This window comes from Eubalaena glacialis, chromosome 1 (assembly GCF_028564815.1).
Source record: "Eubalaena glacialis isolate mEubGla1 chromosome 1, mEubGla1.1.hap2.+ XY, whole genome shotgun sequence".
NCBI lineage: Eukaryota > Metazoa > Chordata > Mammalia > Artiodactyla > Balaenidae > Eubalaena > Eubalaena glacialis.
Genome location: NC_083716.1, coordinates 224799566 through 224822021, shown reverse-complemented (window position 1 = coordinate 224822021; position 22456 = coordinate 224799566). Strand labels below are relative to the sequence as shown.

Below are 22456 nucleotides of genomic sequence, written 5' to 3'. Positions count from 1 at the left end.
ACACACACAGACACGCACACACACACACACACACACATACCCTTTCCGAGTTGGGCAAAACACTTTTTGAAGGTTAGAGGGTATGTATTCTATTTTTTATGAGACACCTCTCCCCCTTCTCCCAGACTCTAGCATCTTGTCTTCCTTATTTGCATAAAAATAATTTTTGCAGAACCAAATGAACATCTGTAGGAGACAAGTTGCTGTGAGATTCATTCTCTCCCTCCCTCACTGCCTTTCAAAAAATATTTCTTTACACCTCACTTCTTCCTCTCCCTTCTTTTTCCTTTCCTCTTTTTCCTTCTTCCTTCTTGTCTCACAAACCATATGTTCTTTATTGAGAACCCGCTCACACGTTCTGGGGCCGCTTCCCTAGCTACAGGGGCACCGCAGGGACAAAACCACTGCGGCTGGCCCACACCACATTTCAGTGCGATGCGCAGATCCCCATCCAGTCCCTAAATCCGACCCCATCCCGACTAATTTTCCACTGGGGGAGAATAGCGGCGCCAAAGCTTTTGACAAACAACAGCTGGGGGCCTGATCACAGTCGCTAAGCCAGGCGCTGCGATGGGCCACGGGTTTTACCCGAGCAATCACCAATCTGGTATCCGGCCAAGAAGCGTGTGGTCAGGATCTGGCGTTTTGATTTCCTCCCGGTGAATGCGGGAAAGCCTTTCTGTGGAATTGAGGGTTTCCCGTCGCGTTTGCTCAAACCTCGGACTGCATCCTGAGTGATGCCTGCGACCCTGGGACGCGTCCCTGCGAGGCTACACCCTCCAAATAAGGCAAAAAAGGTGTGGGTGGCAGGCACCACCCCCTCCAGTTCAGGGACGTTATTTTACGCAGCTCATAATTTCCTCCTAAGGCCTGTGTCCGGCTAGAATGAAGTGGTCTCTCTCCTCTCGGAGGCCCAAGAAGTCCGTGGGCCATGAAACGCTTGTGGCCTGGGGTCCACAAGTGTGGGGCTGTGGGCTGAAGGGTGTCACTTGGCCCAAAGCAGATTCCACTCAACCTGACTGGACTGTGGATCCACGCATCCAAGCTGGCGGGGAGGGAGGGCCTTCTAGTGAACCGGGCATTCTCCCCACAGGCTTGGAGGGGCAGCCGCTATCTATTTCACCTGAAGTGCCTCTGAAACTGGGGGCAGAGGAAGCAGCTGCAAGTTATTTTCCTTTTGGGGTCGAATTATCCTACTACTGTCCTCAGGGCTCCAGTTTCATTTTGCACGTGCGTGTGCGGGTGGACACCACAGTTCCTTCACAGAACTGTGCTAGAGACTCTCCTGGCTGCTTTCTGGGTAATTTGTCAGTCTGAGGAAATGAAACTGCCTCCCAAACCTGGGCTCAGGGCTGCAGGGCCAGGCGCCCGCCTTCCAAACCCCACTGCAGGGTTACTCCTTTGCCCGTGAGTGGAATGGGGACTCAGTGGCCCACAGGTTCCCGGCAGGGGAGGTGCCCTGGTGGAGACCCCCTTCCTGCTCCGGGGAGTCAGGTGTGGGTGTAGCTTCGGCTTCCAGAGAGACTTTGGAAAGAAGTAAGGGGAGGCCCAAGCTTCCGAGGTAGGGAAAGAGTGGCTGGAGTGTAGAATCGGGTGCTTTCTTTAGAAACCAGTCTGGGAAACTGGGAACCACCCCACCCTCCGGTGACCTATTGGTCACCCTGCCTCCCCCTCCCCGCCCCGCCTGGTCTGGCCTGACTGCAAGTGGGCACCACCGGCCAGGGAGTCTCAGCCAACATCGCTGTCCTGGCCCTCCCAAGTCAGACCTCGGGGATACCAACCTCAGGGAATTTGGACTCTGGGGAATTCGGAAGTGACCCCGCAGCCCGACCGGCCCAGCTGCCAGGAGCCTGCGGATGCCCTCCCACCCGTCTCTGGGTCTCCAGGGTCCTCTGGCTGCTGCCAGGGTGAGGAAGAGCCGAGTTAATCTTCTGGCTACATATATACCTCAGAGCGGTCTGGCAGGGGAGAGGCCAGCAAAGAGACTCCTGGGCTGCAGGCCGCCAGCCCCCCCTCCCCGCCACCCCCCACCCCGTCTCCATTTGTACATTTTTAAAGCAAGTGGTGGTCGGTTTATGGATGCGCCTACTGGACGGGCACCTATGGGCCCTCGAAAGAAATCTGTTTCAACCTGCAGCACCTCCATTCAGAGGTCCTCCCGGCTCTACAACTGGGAGGACACGAAACCCGGGAGAGCGAGTCTGCGGCAAGCGCATCCCTCCACGGATCCGCGGGGTCTCGAGAGAGAGCACGCCCCGCGGGAGAGCACCGGGTCCACGGGGAGGGCTGGAAGACGTAGCCCTCGGCTCCAAAACCAATGAGACTCAGTCCTGCACGTTCTTTAAGCCCCCGTTGCCGCGGGTCCCAGGGTTCCTTTTAACTGTGAGTTGAGTCTGCATTTGCCCTCTTGAAACACACTTTGGGATCTCCCTCCTCCAACAAGGACGGGTGACCCTAGAAAGTGCTCTGGCTGCTCCACTCAACCTTTGGAGACAGAAAACTTGGAAAAAGTCTAGCTCGAGAAGTAGCTTAGGAAACAGGACACAGGCTTTTGTGGCCCCCAAGTGTGCAAAAAGGAACTGAGAAAGTTGTCCCCTTGACAAATTGAATCATTTTATGTAAAACCAGGTTGAACAGGGCTGCATTCTAAGCAGCGTCCCTCCTGTGTACTATGAATGCACGTGGGGCCCTCCCCACTTGGGCGGGTGAGGGGATGTCCAGACTTTTTCTGGTGTCTCCAGAGGCTGGTCTCCCCTTGCTCAGAGGGTCAACCAAACATTCTGACTTTGGGCAGAGCCGAAAGCTGCCTGCTTTTCCCACTTGCGAGTGGATTTTTGAAGAGCCAACTCACAGACGGTTGAGCAGCTATACTCCCCCCTCCATCTTGCCTTCTTAGTTTGCCTTAATTAGGGGGTGGGGAGTTGGGTTTGGGGGCCCGAGTTCATGTAAAAACTGTCAAGTGAGTTAAGGGAAAGGGGAAGGAGAGAGAGGGTGGAGAACTCCAGTGCAGAAAAAATTCAAAAATCGTAAAAGGAAAAGGGGGAACTTGAAGCCCAGAAGTCATTGTTTCCTTTATTTCAAAGGGAAAAACCTGCCTGATTCTCATCCTTTTGATTGATTAAGGCCCTGAATACCTCGCAGGCCCGGAGTGACAGTCCTTGAATAGACTCGAGCGAATAAAGCGCAGTGCAGAGCGCGGGGCTGGCACTCGGGGGTGTAAAGGAGGCGAGTTCGCTGGCACTTACCAAGTTATAAATAAAAGGCTATGCACAATAGCACCTTCTCTAAGGACAGACAGTCTTTACAACACTCCTGGCGTCATATCCTGCTGGGGACACTTCAGCTCCTAGCCAAGACTTTGCTCCTTTTATTTTTCCAGCAGTTTAGTCTGAATACCATAATAAATTCCTGAGAACAAATGCTGCAGCCGGGCAAAACTTTTAACATATAGATGCATCTCTGCCAAAGCATTGGGGAATCTATACCTCCAGATTTAGAGCTGGGGCTTCCTAGAGAGGGTTTTTTAATCAAGAAGAGGAGACCTTTTTCTTTCTCCTCCCTTCCCCAGCCTTCAACTAACCAGTAGTGGGGCCTCCGGCCACTACCTAAGCTTCACACTATCCCTGCCCCCAGACTGTGAAGACAAAAGAACTTATCAGCACACTCTGGACTCTTCCTGGGAGGAACCCCATAGGGAAGACCCTCATAATAAGCCTATGCCAAGGGGCATGGACCAGAGGAAGGAAGACTAAAGATGTCTGGGGGCTCCAATGCCTTCTTATTGTAATTGCACCCCCTTCATTGGCGAGTAAGCCAAGAAAAATGGGCGCGAGGCAGAGCCGCAGGTAGAAGAACAGAGACATAGAGACACACAGAGAGATAGAATGAGAGGAAGAGTCAGAGACAGAGAAAGACACACAGAGATACACACCGAGAGATAAGGAGACGGAGAAATAGAAAGTCAAGGAGAGAGACACACATAGAGTGAAAGACAGACAGACGCGGACCCCTCTCCAGTTTCAGCAGCTGCCATCTCCCTCGGACTGTCTCTCCCTGTTTCCGTGGGTGTACCCTTGTCTTCCCGGGGAAGAGGCGCAGCGCAGGTTCCTCTCCGGGCCTGCCGAGGCTTCGGCGCCGCCGGGGATGGGAAGAGAAAGTGGCCGCTGTCGCCCAATCAGCGCGTGTCTCCGCCACCCGGGACGGTCTCCCCGTCGGCCAATCGCAGCTCAGGGCTCCTGACCAAGCTTTGGGTGAAAGAACTAATAAATGCTCCCGAGCCCGGATCCCCGCACTCGGTGTCACGACGGGAGGAGACTCAGGCCGGCCGCGCACCCGCCCCCGGCCCGCCCCCCCTCGGCTCGTCGCGGCGCTCCGAGCCCCCTCCCCAGCGCTCGCAGCCGCGGGGCCGCTCGCCCAGCTTCGCACCAAACTTTTCCGCCCTGGGCTCGGGATCCTGGACTCTGGGGCCTCCCTGCCCGCCCCTTTCCCCGGTTCCACCTCGAGCCTCTCTTTGGACCAGGAGCGAGCAGCCCCCTCCCCGTGTCCCTCCTCTCTCTCCAGGCTTTTTGGGGAGGGGCTCTCCACGCTCGGGGGAGTTGCCGAGGGTCACCAGCGCCTCTCTCGTCTTTCTATTTCGCCTTCACCTGGATATAATTTCCAAGCGGCGCTGTCCCCAGGATGACCACATTGGCCGGAGCTGTGCCCAGGATGATGCGGCCGGGCCCGGGGCAGAACTACCCGCGCAGCGGGTTCCCGCTGGAAGGTAAGAAAGGGCCTCAGCGCCGCCCAGACCCCGGGGCCGCGGCGGGGCTGCTCCACTCAGCCCCGGGTCTCCACAGGCTCCTTTGGCGCGTCCAGGAGCCCATTCCCGGGGTACCCCCGCCCCAGGAGGGAACAGTCGGGCGAGATCCCGACTCGATTTTCTCTGGGCAAACGAAGCGCCCTTCTCTCCTCAACTCCTCGCGGAGCTTGGCCGTCAGGCCTGTTCCTGGGCCGTTCCGCTTTCCTCTGTTGTTTTGGAAATGCCGTGGTGGGGAAAGGATCAGGCGGCTTCTGAGCACCAGAAAGCAACTTCTCAGCATTTTGTCCACCCGAAGGCATCTCAAAACTGTCCCGGTTGCTCCCATGTTTGCTAAACTTTTGTTAATTCCGGAAGGATTTTCTTGCCCCTACAAAGTTGTGGTGGTGTTTGGAAAATTTAGTATTAATTGATTCATTAATTAGAGTTCCATTCATCTCCAGCGGCATCTCGAAGTTTCCACAACCCGTTTGGGGAACTGTCTTTCAGTTAGCCTGAAGGTTCTGGAATCCCAGGGAGGCAAGAGGATTTGCAAGCCCGAAACTTTCTAGGCAATTTGCGAGGTTGAGGTGCCCGAGCCGGGATGCTGACAGGGTGGTGCCTAGCCTTGGCCCTCAGTCCAGAGTAGGGTGTAATATCCAGGGCACCAGCGGAGGCAAGGGGACCTGCGAGCAGACCCGACTGGCGTCTCTGTCCCGAGGTGTAACAGGTGACACGCACTGACACCTGCGGCTTGCTTTCAGGACCCTCTTTGACCTTTGCCTGCGGCCCTCTTAGCCAGAGACCCGAAGGGCTGTCAGCTCCTCCAAGTCCCTTAGAAAGAAAGCTGCCCCAATTAGACAGGGTTTAGTGCGACTTCGAGAAGGCCTGGGTGAACATCTTTCTGCCAGGAGGCTGTTCCAGCCTCAGAGTCTCCCCCCACAAGTTGTCCCCTTTCCTGGGCCCAAAGGGAAGACAGTTTCACTGGAGCGAGTTATTTTGCCCTGGTTGTTCCCTTCACAAAAGATTATGTGCCCCTGAATTGCTTAATAGTTTGAACAAGTGTAGTTGAAACAGGGTCTGCGGCTGGGAGCCCGAATGGAGCAGTTTCGGTGTTGAGGCTGTACCATGGCGATTGGCCAGAGGAGTGAGAAATTGGGTGGGTTCCTCTTTTGGGCTGCTCTCTGCTCTCCCGCAATGACGTTCTGTGCGTCTCTCTCTTCACCTTCTGCTCTCAGTGTCCACCCCCCTCGGCCAGGGCCGGGTCAACCAGCTCGGCGGTGTGTTTATCAACGGCAGGCCACTACCCAACCACATCCGTCACAAGATTGTGGAGATGGCCCACCACGGCATCCGGCCCTGTGTCATCTCCCGCCAGCTGCGTGTGTCCCATGGCTGCGTCTCTAAGATCCTGTGCAGATATCAGGAGACGGGCTCCATCCGTCCCGGCGCCATCGGTGGCAGCAAGCCCAAGGTGAGCGCGTGGGCCTGGCCCTGGAGGCCTCCTGCCTGCAGTGTCCCAAGTTAGGGAAGAATGGACAGGGGGCAAGGACTGCCATCTGGGGCTTTCTGAGGAGTTTTTCCAAATCTGAGAAGGTGTGTGTGTGAGTGTGTGTGTGTGTGTGTGTGTGTGTGTATTGGGGGTTGAAGGGAAGTGGCTAGAGTGCTGTCTTAGCTGGTGCTCCTTGATAAATGCTAAGGAAAAACTCCAGCCTTTTTGCAAAGGTGATAAAGCATTTGTTTTTTATGCCTCAGAGTCCTGGAATCCCCATCAAATTATTTTAATAGGCAAACACCCAAAGTGTGCAAGCTGTATGTGCCCACCTGTTGCTGGTTTCTTCCCCAAGTATCATCCCAGCTCCCAGCCACTGCACTGCCTTTTCCAAAACTAATCCAAGGAACCACTTTTGGTTTTTAATGGTTTCTCTCCCAACTCCCATCCCCAGTCGCCTCCAGTCCAAATTGTCTTCAAGGAGTCAAAAGCCAGGGTGATTTGTATTCTTTGTAATGAGCCAATGACTTGGCTTTTAAAAGGTAGTTCGGTGCTATCCTCAAATTATTTTGGTTCTCCTTAAAAAAGGAAAGAGAATCACACTGGCTGTGGCTGAGTGGGAGGGGATTGTATACGGTCTGCCTTTTCTTCTGGATGTGGGGAAAATCCAATATGATTTTCTAGTTGCCACAGGGCAAAACCAAAAGGAGCGTTCTGGTAAACTGAAGACTTCCAGACAACCGCCTCTCCTCCTGCCATGCCAGCCCCCTTTGCAACCTCTCTAAGAATCTCTGGAAACGCTTTTTATTGGGAAAAAAAGAGGCAGTCTCTAAAATTATCCATATTTGCTATCCTCTCTAATTTTTAAAAAACCTGGACACTCACCTTTTGCATTTCATTTTGGTCTTCACCTTAGCTAAAATCTTGTGCTCCTTTGGAAAGGCCCAAGTTGCAGGTCTAACTTGATTTTTCTGCTCCTCTTTCAAGCATTCCTTTTTTAGTTTCGTTTTCGTGTTGATTCAGTGTAAGGGGCTGCCTTTCTTTATTTCCATGGATCAGAAAGTACACCCCTTCCAATATGTCATACCTCTTCTTATTTTAAGCCGACTGAGGGACTGATCTGGGGAGAAGAGTACCCAGGCTGCTTCCGGGTGGGATGGTTTCCTCTCTGCCCCTTTCTAAAGTACACTGCCTCAGAGAGCAGGGGTCCTTTTGCTAAGCAGAGGGACCTTCCCAGGGGGCGCACGAAGGAGCGTCCCTCCAGGCCCGAGGCGGTGCGGCCGCCACATCTGGCCCAGAGGACTGGGTACCAACGCCTGCCTGCCTGTTCTCTTAAAGCAGGTGACAACGCCTGACGTGGAGAAGAAAATTGAGGAATACAAAAGAGAGAACCCAGGCATGTTCAGCTGGGAAATTCGAGACAAATTACTCAAGGACGCGGTCTGTGATCGAAACACCGTACCCTCAGGTACCAGGCTCATTAACGTCTTCCTGGGGCGAGGCGTCAGTCGCTATTACGCGGACGGGCCATCTGAACCATAATCACCCCAATGATCGATCTGGGCGATCGGAAGACGGCCCCTCCCAGGACTCTGAAATATTTACGAGCTAGACGTTTTTGGCGTTTTATGGCGGGAGTGGTGAGCTGCTTGTCCTGGGGTTGAGAGCCCGCCGCTGAGGGCTCCCCAAAGAGGATTTCTGTCGAAGAGGCAGGGCAGGAAACGCGAGGCGGAGGCCAAGCGTTTATTAATATTGATGTTCCCTCTTAAAGAGAAACAAATGTTTTGGTAATCCTAACCGAAGGGAGATGGGGCCGCGCCAACCGAGACTTCACCGTGCGCGCCAAGGAGGGGAGGCTTCGGCAACGGCCGGGATTTTTCCCCGAGTCCCAGGGCCCATCCGGCGCCCCCGGCGGCCAGGGGGAGGCGGAGGGAGAAGAGGGGAGAGCGCAGGCGAGGGCGAGGGCGCGCGGGTTTGTTTTTAATTAAAAGGAAACTCCCTTTTCCCCCCTGCGAGAACGAGATATTTCGGAGCATGGATTTGTTTACCAGACTGGAATCTGGAAAAAATAAATGGGGGAGAGTGCATTTTCTTTTGACTTTTACAATAGGAAACGATTCTGCAGTTGAAATTTAAACCCTTTATGGCCTCAAAGAAAAAAAAAAAAAAAAGAAAAAAGTTGAATTGCAGGGGACGGGTCCGCTCTGGTTCTTCCTGCCTTACCGCGAACCGCGGGGCGCCATGCCTTCAGGTTGAGGCGGTGCAGTGTGGCTGGCGGGAGAAATCTCTTAGATTGGAGATCTAGAGACCCGTCTGTGGAGTCTAGGAGGGAAACTTCCTACTAGGGAGAGCGGACCGAGACCGCGGTTCCCGGCCCTAACCTGGAGGTGCGAGCTTTCCAGGCTCCCGGCTCGCTGTTCCTAGAGGCCGATTATGGAATGGGGGGTATGAGTGGGAGGGTGAGGCGGGGTGTAGAAGGACGACGATGCCCAAAGACGCTGGAGGAGACAGAAGCAAGCTGTGCAGGGTAGGCCTTCTAGGCCCCCCACCCGTACCCCGACTGGGGGCCGGGGGGCCCCTTGCAGCGCGACCCTGCAGGTCTCAGTCGTAAGCGCCCCCTTCCTCCTTCCGCCCCCAGTGAGTTCCATCAGCCGCATCCTGAGGAGTAAATTCGGGAAAGGCGAGGAGGAGGAGGCCGACCTGGAGAGGAAGGAGGCAGAGGAGAGTGAGAAGAAGGCGAAACACAGCATCGACGGCATCCTGAGCGAACGAGGTAAGCGGCGGCGCGCTGGGCGGCGCCCTGGGGGCCTGCGCCTCCCCGAACTCCGCGCTCTGACGTTGGGGTCCTGAGGGCGGCGCAGCCCCGCTCGTGTCAAGGTCCCTTCTCGCTCATATCCCCTGCACCCGGGTAAGAGCGTTCAAGTGAAAGACCAGAGACGCACTTACAGTGAACACAAAAATCTTTTCTTTTTTTTTTTTTCTTTCTATTTTTAAACCTTTCCTCCACACCACTCGCAGCCCCACGGAAGGCAGAACTGCAAATTGCGGTCTGGGTGCGGGGCCACCCTCCTGCCCTCTGCGGTACCGGACTGGGCGTCTCTGAGCGGTTGTGAGGCTGGGGGCAGTCCGTGAGCCTCCGGAGGTTAAAGGAACTTTTTCCGCCCTTAGGAAAGGCCCGGGTCTCCAAAGGGGTTTCCACATCAGAGGAGGGGGGCGCGGAGAGGGAGAGAGGGAGAGAGACGGGAACGAGGACAAGAGAGAGAGAGACTCAAAACTCTTTAAGGCAGTGGGGTCCCAAGGTTGCACCACATTGATTGCCTTATAAATGTACATCTGTAAGTTGGCTGTTTTTTTGTTTGTTTTAAATTGGTTTTCAAATGCGGTAGGGTTTGAGCTGTGCGTGTCTGGGAAGTAAAACAAGCCTAAGCTCTGGGTTACAAACCGAGGGGGTCTGGGTTCTTGAGCTCGCAGTGCCGGCACCCTTTCTCCGCCCAGGGGTGCGGACCATTGTCTTCTTGTTGGCTGCGATCTGTCAGCCTCAAGAGGGAATCTCCCCCGCGGAGTCATAAGTGCAGCCTGCGGCTTGTCTTCAGACTCTAAAGGTACGCCCACTCCCACAAAAGAAAGTCAACCCCGTGGGAGTTGAACCTGGAAGGGTTCATGGCAGCAGGAGAGTCTCAGCCGTTTTGCGTCTCAGCACTTTTGGCCTCGGGGGTGGTTGCACCTCTTCCAAAGCACAAAGGGCCGGGCGTTGCCAGGTGCCCCCCTCCCCCAGGCGTGGCCTTCCCTCGCCCGGGGCCGGGACTTCGTTGGGCTGAGTTGACTTTTGAGTTGCCCTAGAAAGGCAGGCGGCTCTCCAGGTGGGCTTGGAGCGGTCACCCACTTCGACCAGCTGGGTCTGAGCCGTCAGCCGGTGGCATCCAGGGTAGGACTGTGGGTCGGGAAAGTGGTCGCTTCTTTTACCTTCATTGCTCAACTCCGGGGCGGACCGCTGGCCCTCCGGAGCGGCAGCTTTACAAATCAATGCAAACTCTGTACACAACCTCGAAGGGACCCAGATTTCAATGTTGTAAATCCGAACCACAGATTTCAGCGATAAACAGGTGCCTAGATGCCCTGGCACACACAGGCAATCAAGAAAAGACACCAAAACCACGGCAGGTTGGGCAGGGGAGATACATGTGCTGTTGCTTCCCTCCTTCTAAAGCAGGGGCCTCACATGGACTCAGTTTAAGCCCTTCCTTTTGGAGGGGTGTGTTTCTGCCCTGGTCTCTGAGAACAGACCCCAGCTTTTATTCTAGGTCTAGATGCATCACGGAGGTGCTGGGGAGGGAAGAAGGCGAGAAACCAGCCAACCCCAAACCTAACGGGCCCCTGCAGGCAGCGGAGCAATGAGCCCAGAGGGTAGGAGAGGCTTGGGAAGGGGGGGTGAAGGGTGGCAAGGCTTTGCTACTTGTTGCTGGAGGCGCCCGCTCCGCAGCTCGACAGCTTCCTCGCAGCACCGGCAACTGAGGCCCAGGAGACAAAACGCCCCAAATGAGCTGGTCAAACATTTGTACAACTTTTCCAGCTTTTACAAAGAAGGCCTTCTCTACACAATCTACACTTGGAGATGAACTTGGGAGACAAAGCCTGGAGAGTCCATTGAAACTCACACTTTAGCTCGGCCCAGACAAAGCTCCGGCTCGCAGCAGCTTGATGTGAACAAAGGAAGGCAACCTTTTTATAATTCAAGGAGAAAAGAAGAGAAAACAGCCCCACAAAGGGCCGAGAATAGACATTATGGGCTTGCAATGAGGGATGAATTATTCAATGAGCCCCAATAGCTGCTGCACCAGGAAGTTTTATGGACTTTCCAGCGTGGAAAAAGTGGCCATTTCACCTACAAAATGTTTCTAGTCTTTTGGGCCGTCTAGCTGGGCCCGCTGCCATTCAAGGGCAATTGCTACCAGTTTTAAAATCAGAGTATTCTCCCCAGAGGGGGCTGAACCGTTGAAAACACACATGTACACACAACTCGGAGGCTGAAGTCTAATTTAATTTGGGGTTGTCAGGGAAGATGCAGCGTCAGTCTCTTCAGTGCCTCTAGCTCCCTTTCCAGATGAGCCCTGGAGGACAAGAGGGGCCCAGAGAAAGGACAGAGTGGAGTGTAGTTTGAAGGGAAGTTTTGAAACCTCAAAAAAAAACCCCCAAAATTCCCTCTATCCTTTGGGCCGCAAAAGTCCCAGGCTGCCCCGCTTGGAAAATAGACTGAATGTTGATAAAGGGCTCTGAGCTCCCAGGCGGGGCAAGAGGAGCCTGGCTGAGGAGGGACGTTTGGGTGTCATGATCAGGGCGGCGCGCTCTCTCTGGAGGTTCCAGCTTCCTTTCCGGCCTGCCGGATGTTTCTGAGACTGGCTTTCCCGAGTACCTCTCTCTACTTGTTAGAGACTGGGACACAGGGAGAGAGGTACCCTGAAAGAGGTCAGAACGGCCCTCGTTTTTCTCTCCAGGGTCTTGTCCTTTCTTCTGGATGGCCTCTTTCACCTTCCCAACTTTGCCCTGTCCCTCGCCCAATGCAAGAGCAGTGCATCGGACCAACGCGGGGCGCTCAGGCTCGTGCGCCCTAGGCGCGCAACAGACGCTGTGCGCCCCTCCTGGATCTTTGCTTCCAGCTCTTTTGCCAGGATGGAAGGAGAGGGTAGGGCAGCCAGGAACACCCCCCAGCACCCTTCTCATCTCCTCCCCCCCACCCCCCCCTCCCCGCACACCCTTCCCCTCCCCAAGAGCCGAGCAGGCGCAGCGGTAGGAACCTAGCCCCGGTCGCGGCAACTGGGGCTGTGGGCACGGCCCGCGCTGCGGCCACTCAATAGGCGTCTCTGTTCCTCCCCCGGCGCTGCGGAGCTGGCCCGCGGGCGCCGCCACAATGGGCCGGCCCCCACTCCTGCGCCCTGCGCCAAAGCGCCGCGCCGCCCCCTCCCCTGCGCTCCGGCCGGCTCGAAGCTTAGCTCGCCGGGCTGCAGCCGACTCAATTGCCTCCTTTATGTCCTTCTCACTTTCATCTAGACACAGCCCGCCTCCCCCGCCCTCTTCTTCTCCTCTTTTTTCCCCCTTCCTTGCCTGAGGCTCACATTAGTGAAATTTCTGCAACCTCCCCCCATTTTTTTCTTATTTTAAAGAAAGCCCTTAACACAAAAGCAGTGACTAATCAATAGAAACTGCTCCTTCATCAACTCCTCCTCCTCCTCCTCCTCCTCCTTCTCCAGCGGCAGCAGCAGCAGGGTGACGCTTTTCCTGTTTGTGAGTTTTGGGAAACATTTTTGCTTTGTGCCGTAATGGAATTAGAGCACAGATGAGGACTGTAAATGGACACGCGACTGCAAGACTCTCGCTTAAATATTTAGATGCAAAGTTACAATTACTGACTTGTTGCTGCGGCTTTGAAGTGGCAGCTCGGGAGTGCAGGGGGAGAGAGGCCAGATTCCCAAATTGATGTTTTGATTGGGGCTGGAGATACACTTTCATAGGACTTTACCCCTTTTAAGAATCACCAGTGAGCGTGGGAGGTTTGCAACAATTTCAAAGATTGAGCCAAGAGACCCCAAGCATAGGTAGGGTGGAGCTTACCCTCCTTTTTTTTAACGCTCCCTTTCAATTTGACGTTTATGAAAAACAGTGCTTTTTTTCTTTTTTTAATTTGAGAAAGTAAAGGTGACAAAAGTTTTGCTTGAGTTTGAAAACTTAGGAGATTTTCTAAAATTAACGTGGACGACATCAGCTTTTCAGCGGGACATAAGATAAAGCAATTAAAAATGTACAGAAGTTTTAAAAGTCCTGGAACTATTTCATTTCCAGTGGAATCATGAAAAGAACATTTTATCATTAACGGGAGTGCTACTGACATCGAGGGGAGCGGAAGGCCGTTTCTTCCCTCACCCGCCCCCCCGGACCCCCCCAGACTTCAAGTTAGCAGGGAAGGACATTTTGGCGCGAGGCAAAGGGCGGGGTGGGGGGGAACAGGCGGGGGCGGGGGAGGGAGGAACTTTCCCACAGATTAAAATCACGGGCTATAAGATCTTAGGTTTGTGGCATCGGAACCTTTATTAAAGTGGACGGCCCACTCTCCGAGTCCATTTGTCAGAATCACGAATTTGACCCCAATGTCGTCTCAGGTCTTTGGGGTAAATTTCATGTTTTCTGAAGCCCTTACAATACTCAACAAGGAAATATCACCCGTTTAAAAATGTATTGGAAATATCAAAACTTAAATTAAAACACCTCGCTGTGTTCTTTTCAAGGAGATAACGGTAATGATTTTCCTGTTGGACCGATTTGAAAGGAAACACCCGAGTTCGGATCGTAGTTTTATTTTTCGAGGGTTTGTTTTGTTTGGTTGACTGCTGTAGGCTCACTTTCTAGCCTTATTGAAAACATGCAGATTTTCTAACTAATGCTTGAAATTGTATGTTGATTTTGAAGTTTGATTTGCTTGTTGATAGCACCGGAGCGGGGACGTAGGGGCTTCACGTGGGTAATAATTACTGAAGGGTCATTTAAGAGTCCCCAGGGCTGTGCAGTAAAACCCATCGGCGCGGTGAGGTGGAACCAGCAAGTGCGCCTCGGTTCAGGGAGTGGAATATGCGGAGATTAATCAGGTGAATACGAGCGTTGCCACCGAACTCAGGTTCAACATTCATGAATACATATACTTTAAGGGAAAAAAAATTCCTTCCTAACTATGAGGTTAAATGCTCACATTGTACGTAAATAAATAGCCAATGAATATTAAAAGCCTCAACAACAGCAATAAACGGTGAGAGAGTTTGGCCAGGGCTGGGGCAGAGAAGGTTGGTTCAGTTCGGTGGAGTCCTATGGCAGGTAACTTATTTATGTGGGTAAATAAAGATTAAAGAACCATTAAGAATGTACATATATAACTAACAAGACAGTAAAAGGCAATTAAGCAGTCAGTTTAATGCCTTATCTCACTGGCTGCTCTGGGGTTGTTTTACAACTAGGAATTAAAATCTGAAAAGGAAGTTTTCAGCAGCTCTGGCCAAATATTGATTAAGTAGCTGTTTGTTGATACCATTGTTACGCATTAAAAGGCCGGGATCCCGGCCTCTCAGTGGCCATCTTCCATTGTGAGGGATTCTTAACCACTGAGATCAAAGCGGGATCATTTCAACTTATCTGTCTTGGAAAATCCTCCTTTTCCTCTGAAACCTCTAAGGAGGATTGACTGAATTCTCCTTAAGAAATAGGAACCGAAACCAGTTACATGTCCTAGGTTTGCAGAGAAGAGATTCATGGGGTGTTTTTAATTATCCTATGGTGATTTCTTGTTTAGAACTTAGGCTAAGATGGTGAATTTATCATCAAATAACTTCTCATTTGGGGGGAGGTGACGGGAGGCATGAAAGCTAAGATCCTGAATGTCACTAAATTTCTAAATATGGAAGTTTTACTGAAGTTACCTGCCAAGCTGGAATGATGTAAAGGCAAGATGTCAGAGTTTTGTGTAAAACTAGCTGGAGAACAATTAAATACACAGGAAACTGGGAATTAGATTGACTGCATTTCTCTACATATGTTTTCACAATTTTTGTGTTTATGGACGGTTAGATGAGTCCCATGTATATTTTTAAACCTCCTACAGTGTAGGAGCAGATATGTGTTTGTTTGTGTGTATAGTTTGTGTATTGTTAGAGTTTATTTATAAGTCGGTCACTATGAGTTATGTTGGCAGTAAACTATACCCAGTTGCACACACACACAAAAATATTTATTTCTCCTGTAGGTTACACTTTCTAGAGTCATCGGAATTTGAGGTAACAGCACAGCTTCCCAATTCATATTCAGCACTGCTGTTGAATGCTAGGAAAAATATTCGCTTGAATAATTTTATGACTTTTTTGGCTGTTGATTTTTCGATGAACTGTTAGGCTCTTTTTGTTTTGTTTTGTTTTGTTTAAGAGTTCAATATATTTGGATAGATTTTTCTTTCATTATGAGAGCTAAAATGCATGCAAAGGCTCTTTTGGAAATACCATCTCTGTGCTTAATTTGCAAATTCCAAGTCCCTCTAACTGAGGTTGTGAAATTTATGCCAGATTCAGTTTTGAATATTCAACTGAGCATCATAGATCTGCCTGTGTGCGGGATTTTCTGAATCCCTTTCTCTATGTTCATTTCGCTACTAAATAACTGTGCTTAGCGTTTTATTTTTATTTCGTTTATTTTATTTTACTCTTATTCACTCTTGAAGAAGATGAATCTTGACATACAGAGTCAGAATCATTAGTGGGTATTTTCTAACATTTTGTATTATAATCTCCCAATTAATTAATAATCTATCTGTGCTCAAATGTCCTTTGCAATAGTCCCAATCATTGCAGTGTGGGACAACTGCCTGAAACAGATTAAGCTGGAAGTATGAGTCAGTGCAGATCTATTATAACTACCTTGTCCTGGGTCCAGATGCAGTGCTAGAGAGTTCTTTGCTGCATTTTCCATGTATATGTATATTTCATGTTTCATTTACATGTGGAGTTAAAGTGACTTTCCCCCCTTGGATATCAGGCTATGTATTCATATACTGCCAGGGGGACAGCAGAGTCATACTCTGAGTGGGGCCTGATGTCAGTACCAAGGCAGAATTACTGACTCAATAACAGGCTATGTCAATTATATCTCAATAAGGGTGGAAAAAATAAACATTTGATATTATTGTTAAAAAAAAAGAGCACTGGCTGCCTTAGTGGGGAATTGTGATCAGAGAAAGTGAAAGGGAATTTCAGAAGTTGCCATTCTCTTGGAAGATGCACACCAAAGTGGGAACAGAGGACCATCCTCTGCTCTGTTGGGAAAGGTTTTCTCACCCCGTTCATGCCAGTCTCGGGTAGAGAGTGGCACAGCTCAGCTTTTAGCTCTATCTTGCAGTGTTGGGCCAAACGCTGAGCTCCAACAGTGTTGAACTTTTGCTGGAATCGGGACGTCTCTCCTTTTAGAAAGCTTCCCCCACATTTCTGTGATGGTCTCAAAGGAACAGAATATATGTACTTTCCAGTTTGTAACTGGAAAATGAGCAGTTATCAAAATGGCCATTAACGTTATAGAACGTTTATTTAAGAGAGATGAGTTAGAAGCTTCACCATTGTCAAAGGGAGCTATGAAAACCATGGAAAATAGTTGTTGAAGACACTTGAGCAATAAAAGGCCTTATGAATTCATATCTTCAATGTCTGTTTTCCTTCCTTCCTGACAAAAACTGAGAAGAGACTAACAGATAATTTCTGCCATGGAAATGGCCACTTTTCTTTAAAGAAGTAGTTGCATTTTAATAAAGAACAATGGTGTAACATTTAGAATTTGATTTGGTGCACATTTCTCTTGGAAAAAAAAAATCCTGAGAAAGAGTTTTACCTTGCACATTGCATATAACAAAGTTCGTAGCATTTAAATTTTAGCTGCAGGATTTTAAGTTGAAAAAACCCAAAACATCAAAGAACCCCTTCTCTTTGTGGTGAAGCAACTCAATCAAAGTAAGTAGTCTGAGTTTTTATGTCCTCCTTCTTACTGCAGTGATTGGGAAATGAATCTTCCCCAGTAAAACAAACTAGAACTCATGACAGGCAATAGCAAACTAGCCGTATATTTGTCTCCTTAAACCCATTTAGTGATTTGATTATTATGTACTTTTATTTGGCCAGCTTTACTGTATCTACAATAGCATATTAATATAAACTCTTGATTCTAGGAGCAATTTCCCACTCATTCTGGATCCGATTCCATTGGATTCTATTTTAAAATAGCTGATCAAAATGCTTTGTGACAAGGATGGGAGACTCTTCTTGGCTGACTAACATAGGATTGAGGGAGAGGAAATACCACTGATTTTTCAGCATTAAAAATTTCTAGGATCATATTGAGAATTCAAATAGTATAGTTTTAAGGAGGCTTAAATGTAAATTTAAAAAAATTTTATAATCAGATGGTAGGCATATTTCTGGAAACAACTACAGAATTAAATGTACTTGGCTTTATGTCATTACATGCAAACAATAAGTAAGTTAGGGTAGAATAGCTAAGAAAGGAAAGTTAATGGCTGTGTGCAATTTATCTTGCAACATGGAATTGGTTTTTGTATACTTTCATAGTCAATGCTTGTATGGTCACATACAAATTTACATTTTTAACAGAAAGCCTACATTTGTAGGCTTGTGATTTTTATAGGTACACAGATAAACTAAGAGTACAGCCACCATACCCCTCATCTTTTATCTTTTTTTTTTTTTTTGGCAAACCCTAATACAGGCATTAACTTACTTCGGCATTGTCTGGGGGTATTAACATCATTTTTGTTTCCTTTATAGGGTCTATCTTCTTTTTGAAAAAAATCTTGTTTTTAAACAATTATAGACTCATAGAGTCTATCTTCAAACACATATTTTAAAATTCTTCCAGTATTCAAACATATTATCATGATTAAGAAAATCTTGGCCACAGGGTATGGGTGTGTGTGTGTGTGTGTATGTGTGTGTGTGTGTGTGTCTCCCAATTACCATGGTTGAGCTTAACCTGAACTAAAGAAAATTAATTGGTCCAATTCATTTTATTATAAGAAAAGCAACAGGTTCCTTCTTTCTGAATCCCCACTTGGCTGGTTTCCTGACTGAGGTTCACAAATACAAATGAATGTTTCTTGTCTGACTTAAACACACCCCAAAGTCCTTTTTCATGTCTTTGCTTGCCTTATAAGAGCATAGCACCCAAGGTAAAAGTAGTCTGTCTTGCATCACTGATTTCGCTCTAAAATTGAGACCAACACATTTTGGGTGTGAACCTCTTGAGTTCTGATGTCTGGTAAGATGGGGGCACATTATACCAATTTCCCAGGGTGATATGAGAATAAAATGAGAAGATGCAAGTTATGTGCAAGTTACACTTATCTCACAGGAAAACTCAAAATCTTGTGGGGAAAAAAGCCCTCTGAACATGCAGAAAGTGACTAACCTACTGGCAGATGGGCTCTGCCCAAGGGCAAATAAAAGCTTAATTCAGGCTTAGGAGCAACAATGAAGACCAACACACATACATGCACACAAGCACACACACACTCACCAAAAAATTCACTTTCACTGAGTCCAAAAAATTGAGTTTATAAGAAACTCTTTAATGTAATAGACTATATTGATTTAATAGTTTGAAAAATAATAAAATTTGAAAACCATTTGCTGAGATGTCAAAAGATATTTCTTAATTACTTTTTCTCCTGTTCTGTAGTTTACTTTTCTCTCTTAGACTAACTTGGCTGTTTAAAACTCTTCCAAATCAAATTTTGTTTTGTTTGTGTATTTGCACAAGTTTTTTTCCCTCCACTGGACTGACAAATAAGTTGCTTTTTGAAAATGGATCTCACACATATGTTCTTATTCCTGAAATCCTGGTGCAGTCCTTCATTTTGTGGAATCGTGTTTGTATAATTTCTCATTGCGTCCCTTCTTCAGCCTGCTTCCTTGTTCTTAAATGTCTTTATGGCTCCGCACGTGAGATTGTGTGCATTCTTCTTTCTTTCTGCATGATTCTTCTTAATCCCTCTCCTTTAAAATTGGAGTTCAGAAATATTAAGGAAACTTTCCAAAATAGCGTTTGTTAAGCTAGAGGATACATTTCAATGACCTCTCTATTCAGTTTCCCTCTCTATCCAGCCCCCAAAGCTTGGGACTTCTGTATGAGTAGGGTGCAATGCGAGGGTAAAAAGAAAGTAGCCTGGCTTGTAAGACTTGCGGGGGGCTGGAGAGCTCCTGCCCTGTGGTTCTCCTGCTGGAGCAGCTTGCCAATGCAGCCACTGGAGAGAAGGAAGGTTGTTTTCTTATCCCTGCATGCACTGGGCTGACCTGTCTCTGAAATAGGTCAGGCTGGGGCACCGCCAGTTTACGCAGCTGTCACGGCTTAGGCGTCTCAGCGGGCAGCCCGGCTCCTTGGCCGGTCGACCCCCAGTGAATTGATAAAAATTCGCTGGTGAGCCCTGGGCCTTCCTTCTGGACTGTGCTAGCCCCCTGAAGGCTTTTAGAGGCAAGGGGACTCCTGGATTATGGGGGCCAACTCTCAGCCTAAAAAAGGAAAGCGTTCTTTTATTCCGAGGATTGCCCTCTCGTCCATCCACTCAAGTGAAAAATACATGCGTTGTCAGATTGTATTTCTAAATCATATTTATTTCTGACCAGGTAAAACCTACACTCTGTACACAATTCAAAATATAGAAAAGGGCGTACAGTGACAAGTCTTCTTCCCACTCAGGACCCTCAGTATCTTGGCTGTCTTTCTAGAGAGTCTGCATAAACAAGCAATTGTATTTCTCTCTTAAAAATATTCTCTCCTCTTTTGTTTGCACAAATGGTAGCCCACTGTAGAAACTGTTCTGTGCTTTGCTTTCTTTTTTTTTTTCCACCTTAGAATATATCTCTGCAATCACTCCTCATCAGAGGCTGAGGGTCTCCTCAGCCTGTTTGTATAGCTGCATAGTATTCCATCCTATTGACAAGCGATGATTTATTTAACAGCATTTACAGTGTTTCCAATCCAACAGCACCATTTGGCACACGTGTGACTTTATTTGTAAAATAATTCCTCTGTGGTAGAGACAAAGGGAATGGCATTTGTGATTTTGATAGCTTTGGTGGAATTTGGGTTCTGCATTGAGAACAAATGGTGAAGGAATGCTCACTAAACATGGAGTGTGTGCGTGTTTGCCTGTGGCCACTTGTACAAGAAAAAAGAGACACTTCCTTCTACCACTGTGCGTAGGTAGGAGCACAGGTTTTGAAATTTCTGCTTAGGAAATTCCTCCAATATTTTGGTATTTCTCCAAATGTAACATTCTCTAAATCCAAGGAAAGCTTTTTGCTTTGACTTACTGGTTCCCCTTTTTATTCTCTTTTTCTTATCTACTGTTTATTTCACTTCGCCTCCATCAAAAATGGTACACTTATGTTAAGCATCCTTATTTTTCTTTCTGCGCTGGAAAAATTATGGATAGTTTTTAGAACAATTCAGAGACAACTTATTCTGATTGTTTAGTTACAAAAGAGAAATTGTCTTTCAGGGTTACCAAATGAGGTTTGAACTAGTAAGAGAGCAGATTATGTCTAATAAAACATGGTCTTGTATTTCTAATTTTTGAAAAGTGCTGGCCTGATTCTCTAGGGGTTTCTTGAGTTTGGTAAAGGTTAGTTTTTAATTTTATGAACTTTTAAGGGGTATGTATCCATTCCCTTCTAGGCACAGAAGACTTTTTATGTTTGTGCACATACCTTGCCTCCCTCAAATCATTTCAGCCCATTTTCCCTTACATCTGATGCTCAGGAATTCAATTGTTGATGCTGCTGAGTACCTGGCTTACCTAAGCTGGAAGTTCAAGTCTGCGGAATGAACCAGAAAGAACTGGGCTCCAACTATATGAGAAAACAACACTCTCCAAAGCTCCCTGAGAAAACTGGAGATGTGAACACCAATACATATTTTAAAGTCAATATTTCAAGTCATTCCTTCTTAGGACTGGGCCTTTTGGAAACAGGAGAACAAGTTAGGGGCTAAGGATTTATTTTTGAAAATCAAAATCTTGATTCGGTTTTTTCAAAATAACAGAAAAACAAAAACAAGTCTTCTTTCTTGACTGTTCCTGCAGCCAGCCCCACAGCATGTAGCACCATTCAGCCAGACACAAGGCAGGAAGGTGTGTTTTCCTAATGCTAGAACTTTTGTTTGTGCTTCGATAGAAACAGCCAGCTGGGAACCCTGGTTCTCTTTCTGTTACCCCTCTGACTGCCTTATGGAACTCCAGAGGAGTCAGTTGGGGATGTAAACAGGCCTGGCATTTAGAGCATCTGCAAAGAGCTGAGAAGAATCAAAAGCAGCTTTTTCCCCCCCTCTCCTGGCTCTGTGCATAATTTGGATTGAATCAGGCCCATAATTTGTGACATCTGATTACTACCTGCAAAAGTATGCAGCTCTCCATGTAGGAAGGAGGGTCTTGGGAGGATTAATCCCAACGAGGAAAACTGTGATTTGTTTGTCAGGTTGCTGGGAGGTTCTCACCAGAAATTTAGACCACATAAAATCAGTGGTGTTCAGGTCCACATCAGCAGAATAACCACTCTTTAGATTCTCAGCACACCCTCACATTGTTCTCATCACACAGGTGAAGGAGGTAGCAGGCTGAGGCGTTCTCTGGGGAACTGGCTCAACATCAGGGAGCAAGGGTTCCGGTGGGAGAGCTGCCCCTTCTCTTCTGAGTTTTAGATTTGTAACTTTTTAAAATAAAAAGAGACCCATGAATTCATCTGGGGAAACACTTCAACTTTCCGTTGCATGATTCCCAAGTGAATGGGATCTCAGTGTCTGGAACTACTGGTTATATTTTGGAAATTTTTTTTTTTTTTAAATAAATTTATTTATTTATTTATTTTGGGCTGTGTTGGGTCTTCGTTGCTGCACGCGGGCTTTCTCTAGTTGCGGCGAGCGGGAGCCACTCTTCGTTGGGGTGCGCGGGCTTCTCATTGCGGTGGCTTCTCTTGTTGCGGAGCACGGGCTCTAGGCACACGGGCTTCAGTAGTTGTGGCACGCGGGCTCAGTAGTTGTGGCTCACGGGCTCTAGAGCGCAGGCTCAGTAGTTGTGGCGCACGGGCATAGTTGCTCCGCAGCATGTGGGATCTTCCCGGACCAGGGCTCAAACCCGTGTCCCCTGCATTGGCAGGCGGATTCTTAACCGCTGCGCCACCAGGGAAGCCCAGGAAATTTTTAAGACATAAAATCCTCTCAGCCCATTTCTAAAGGGGGCTGGGAGTCCATTGCAGGAGGTCAAGCGAATAAACTGGGTCTCCTCCCAGTGCATCCAGGGAACCTGCAATATGCCAGGGCAGAATATGATTTGGGAAGCTATCCAGGGTGGAAACTTTCCAGGTGGTAGATTTGCTTGACTTTTACGCAGATGGGACACATCCGGGGCTTGTATGCACGCAACACTCATTTATCAGAGGGCAGTAGAAAGGCAACTTCTATAGCTTCTTACCAGAAGCCAATGTCTGCTTGTGGTCACTGGCCCTGCCAAGCTCTGAATACTGCTGAATTTTTGTCTGAAAGAAGAAGGCAAATGGAGCACTGGGAATTTAGCATCAGGTCAGAAACTGCAAAGAGCCTGGCTTAAG

The 22456-nt window shown here is 48.7% G+C and overlaps 1 protein-coding gene across 2 annotated transcripts in view; it reads left to right on the top strand.

Annotated features, from left to right (window-relative positions):
• The first annotated feature begins 4677 nt into the window (after positions 1-4677).
• Positions 4678-22456, top strand: part of PAX3 (paired box 3) — a 92052-nt gene continuing 74273 nt past the window's right edge. The window contains exons 1-4 of one of the 2 annotated variants that reach the window (XM_061205308.1): positions 4678-4762; positions 6016-6251; positions 7608-7737; positions 8908-9042. In XM_061205308.1, the coding sequence (XP_061061291.1) occupies positions 4678-4762; positions 6016-6251; positions 7608-7737; positions 8908-9042 (586 nt within the window). The remainder of the gene's footprint in view (positions 4763-6015; positions 6252-7607; positions 7738-8907; positions 9043-22456) is intronic. The other variant, XM_061205316.1, reaches the window with a different exon arrangement.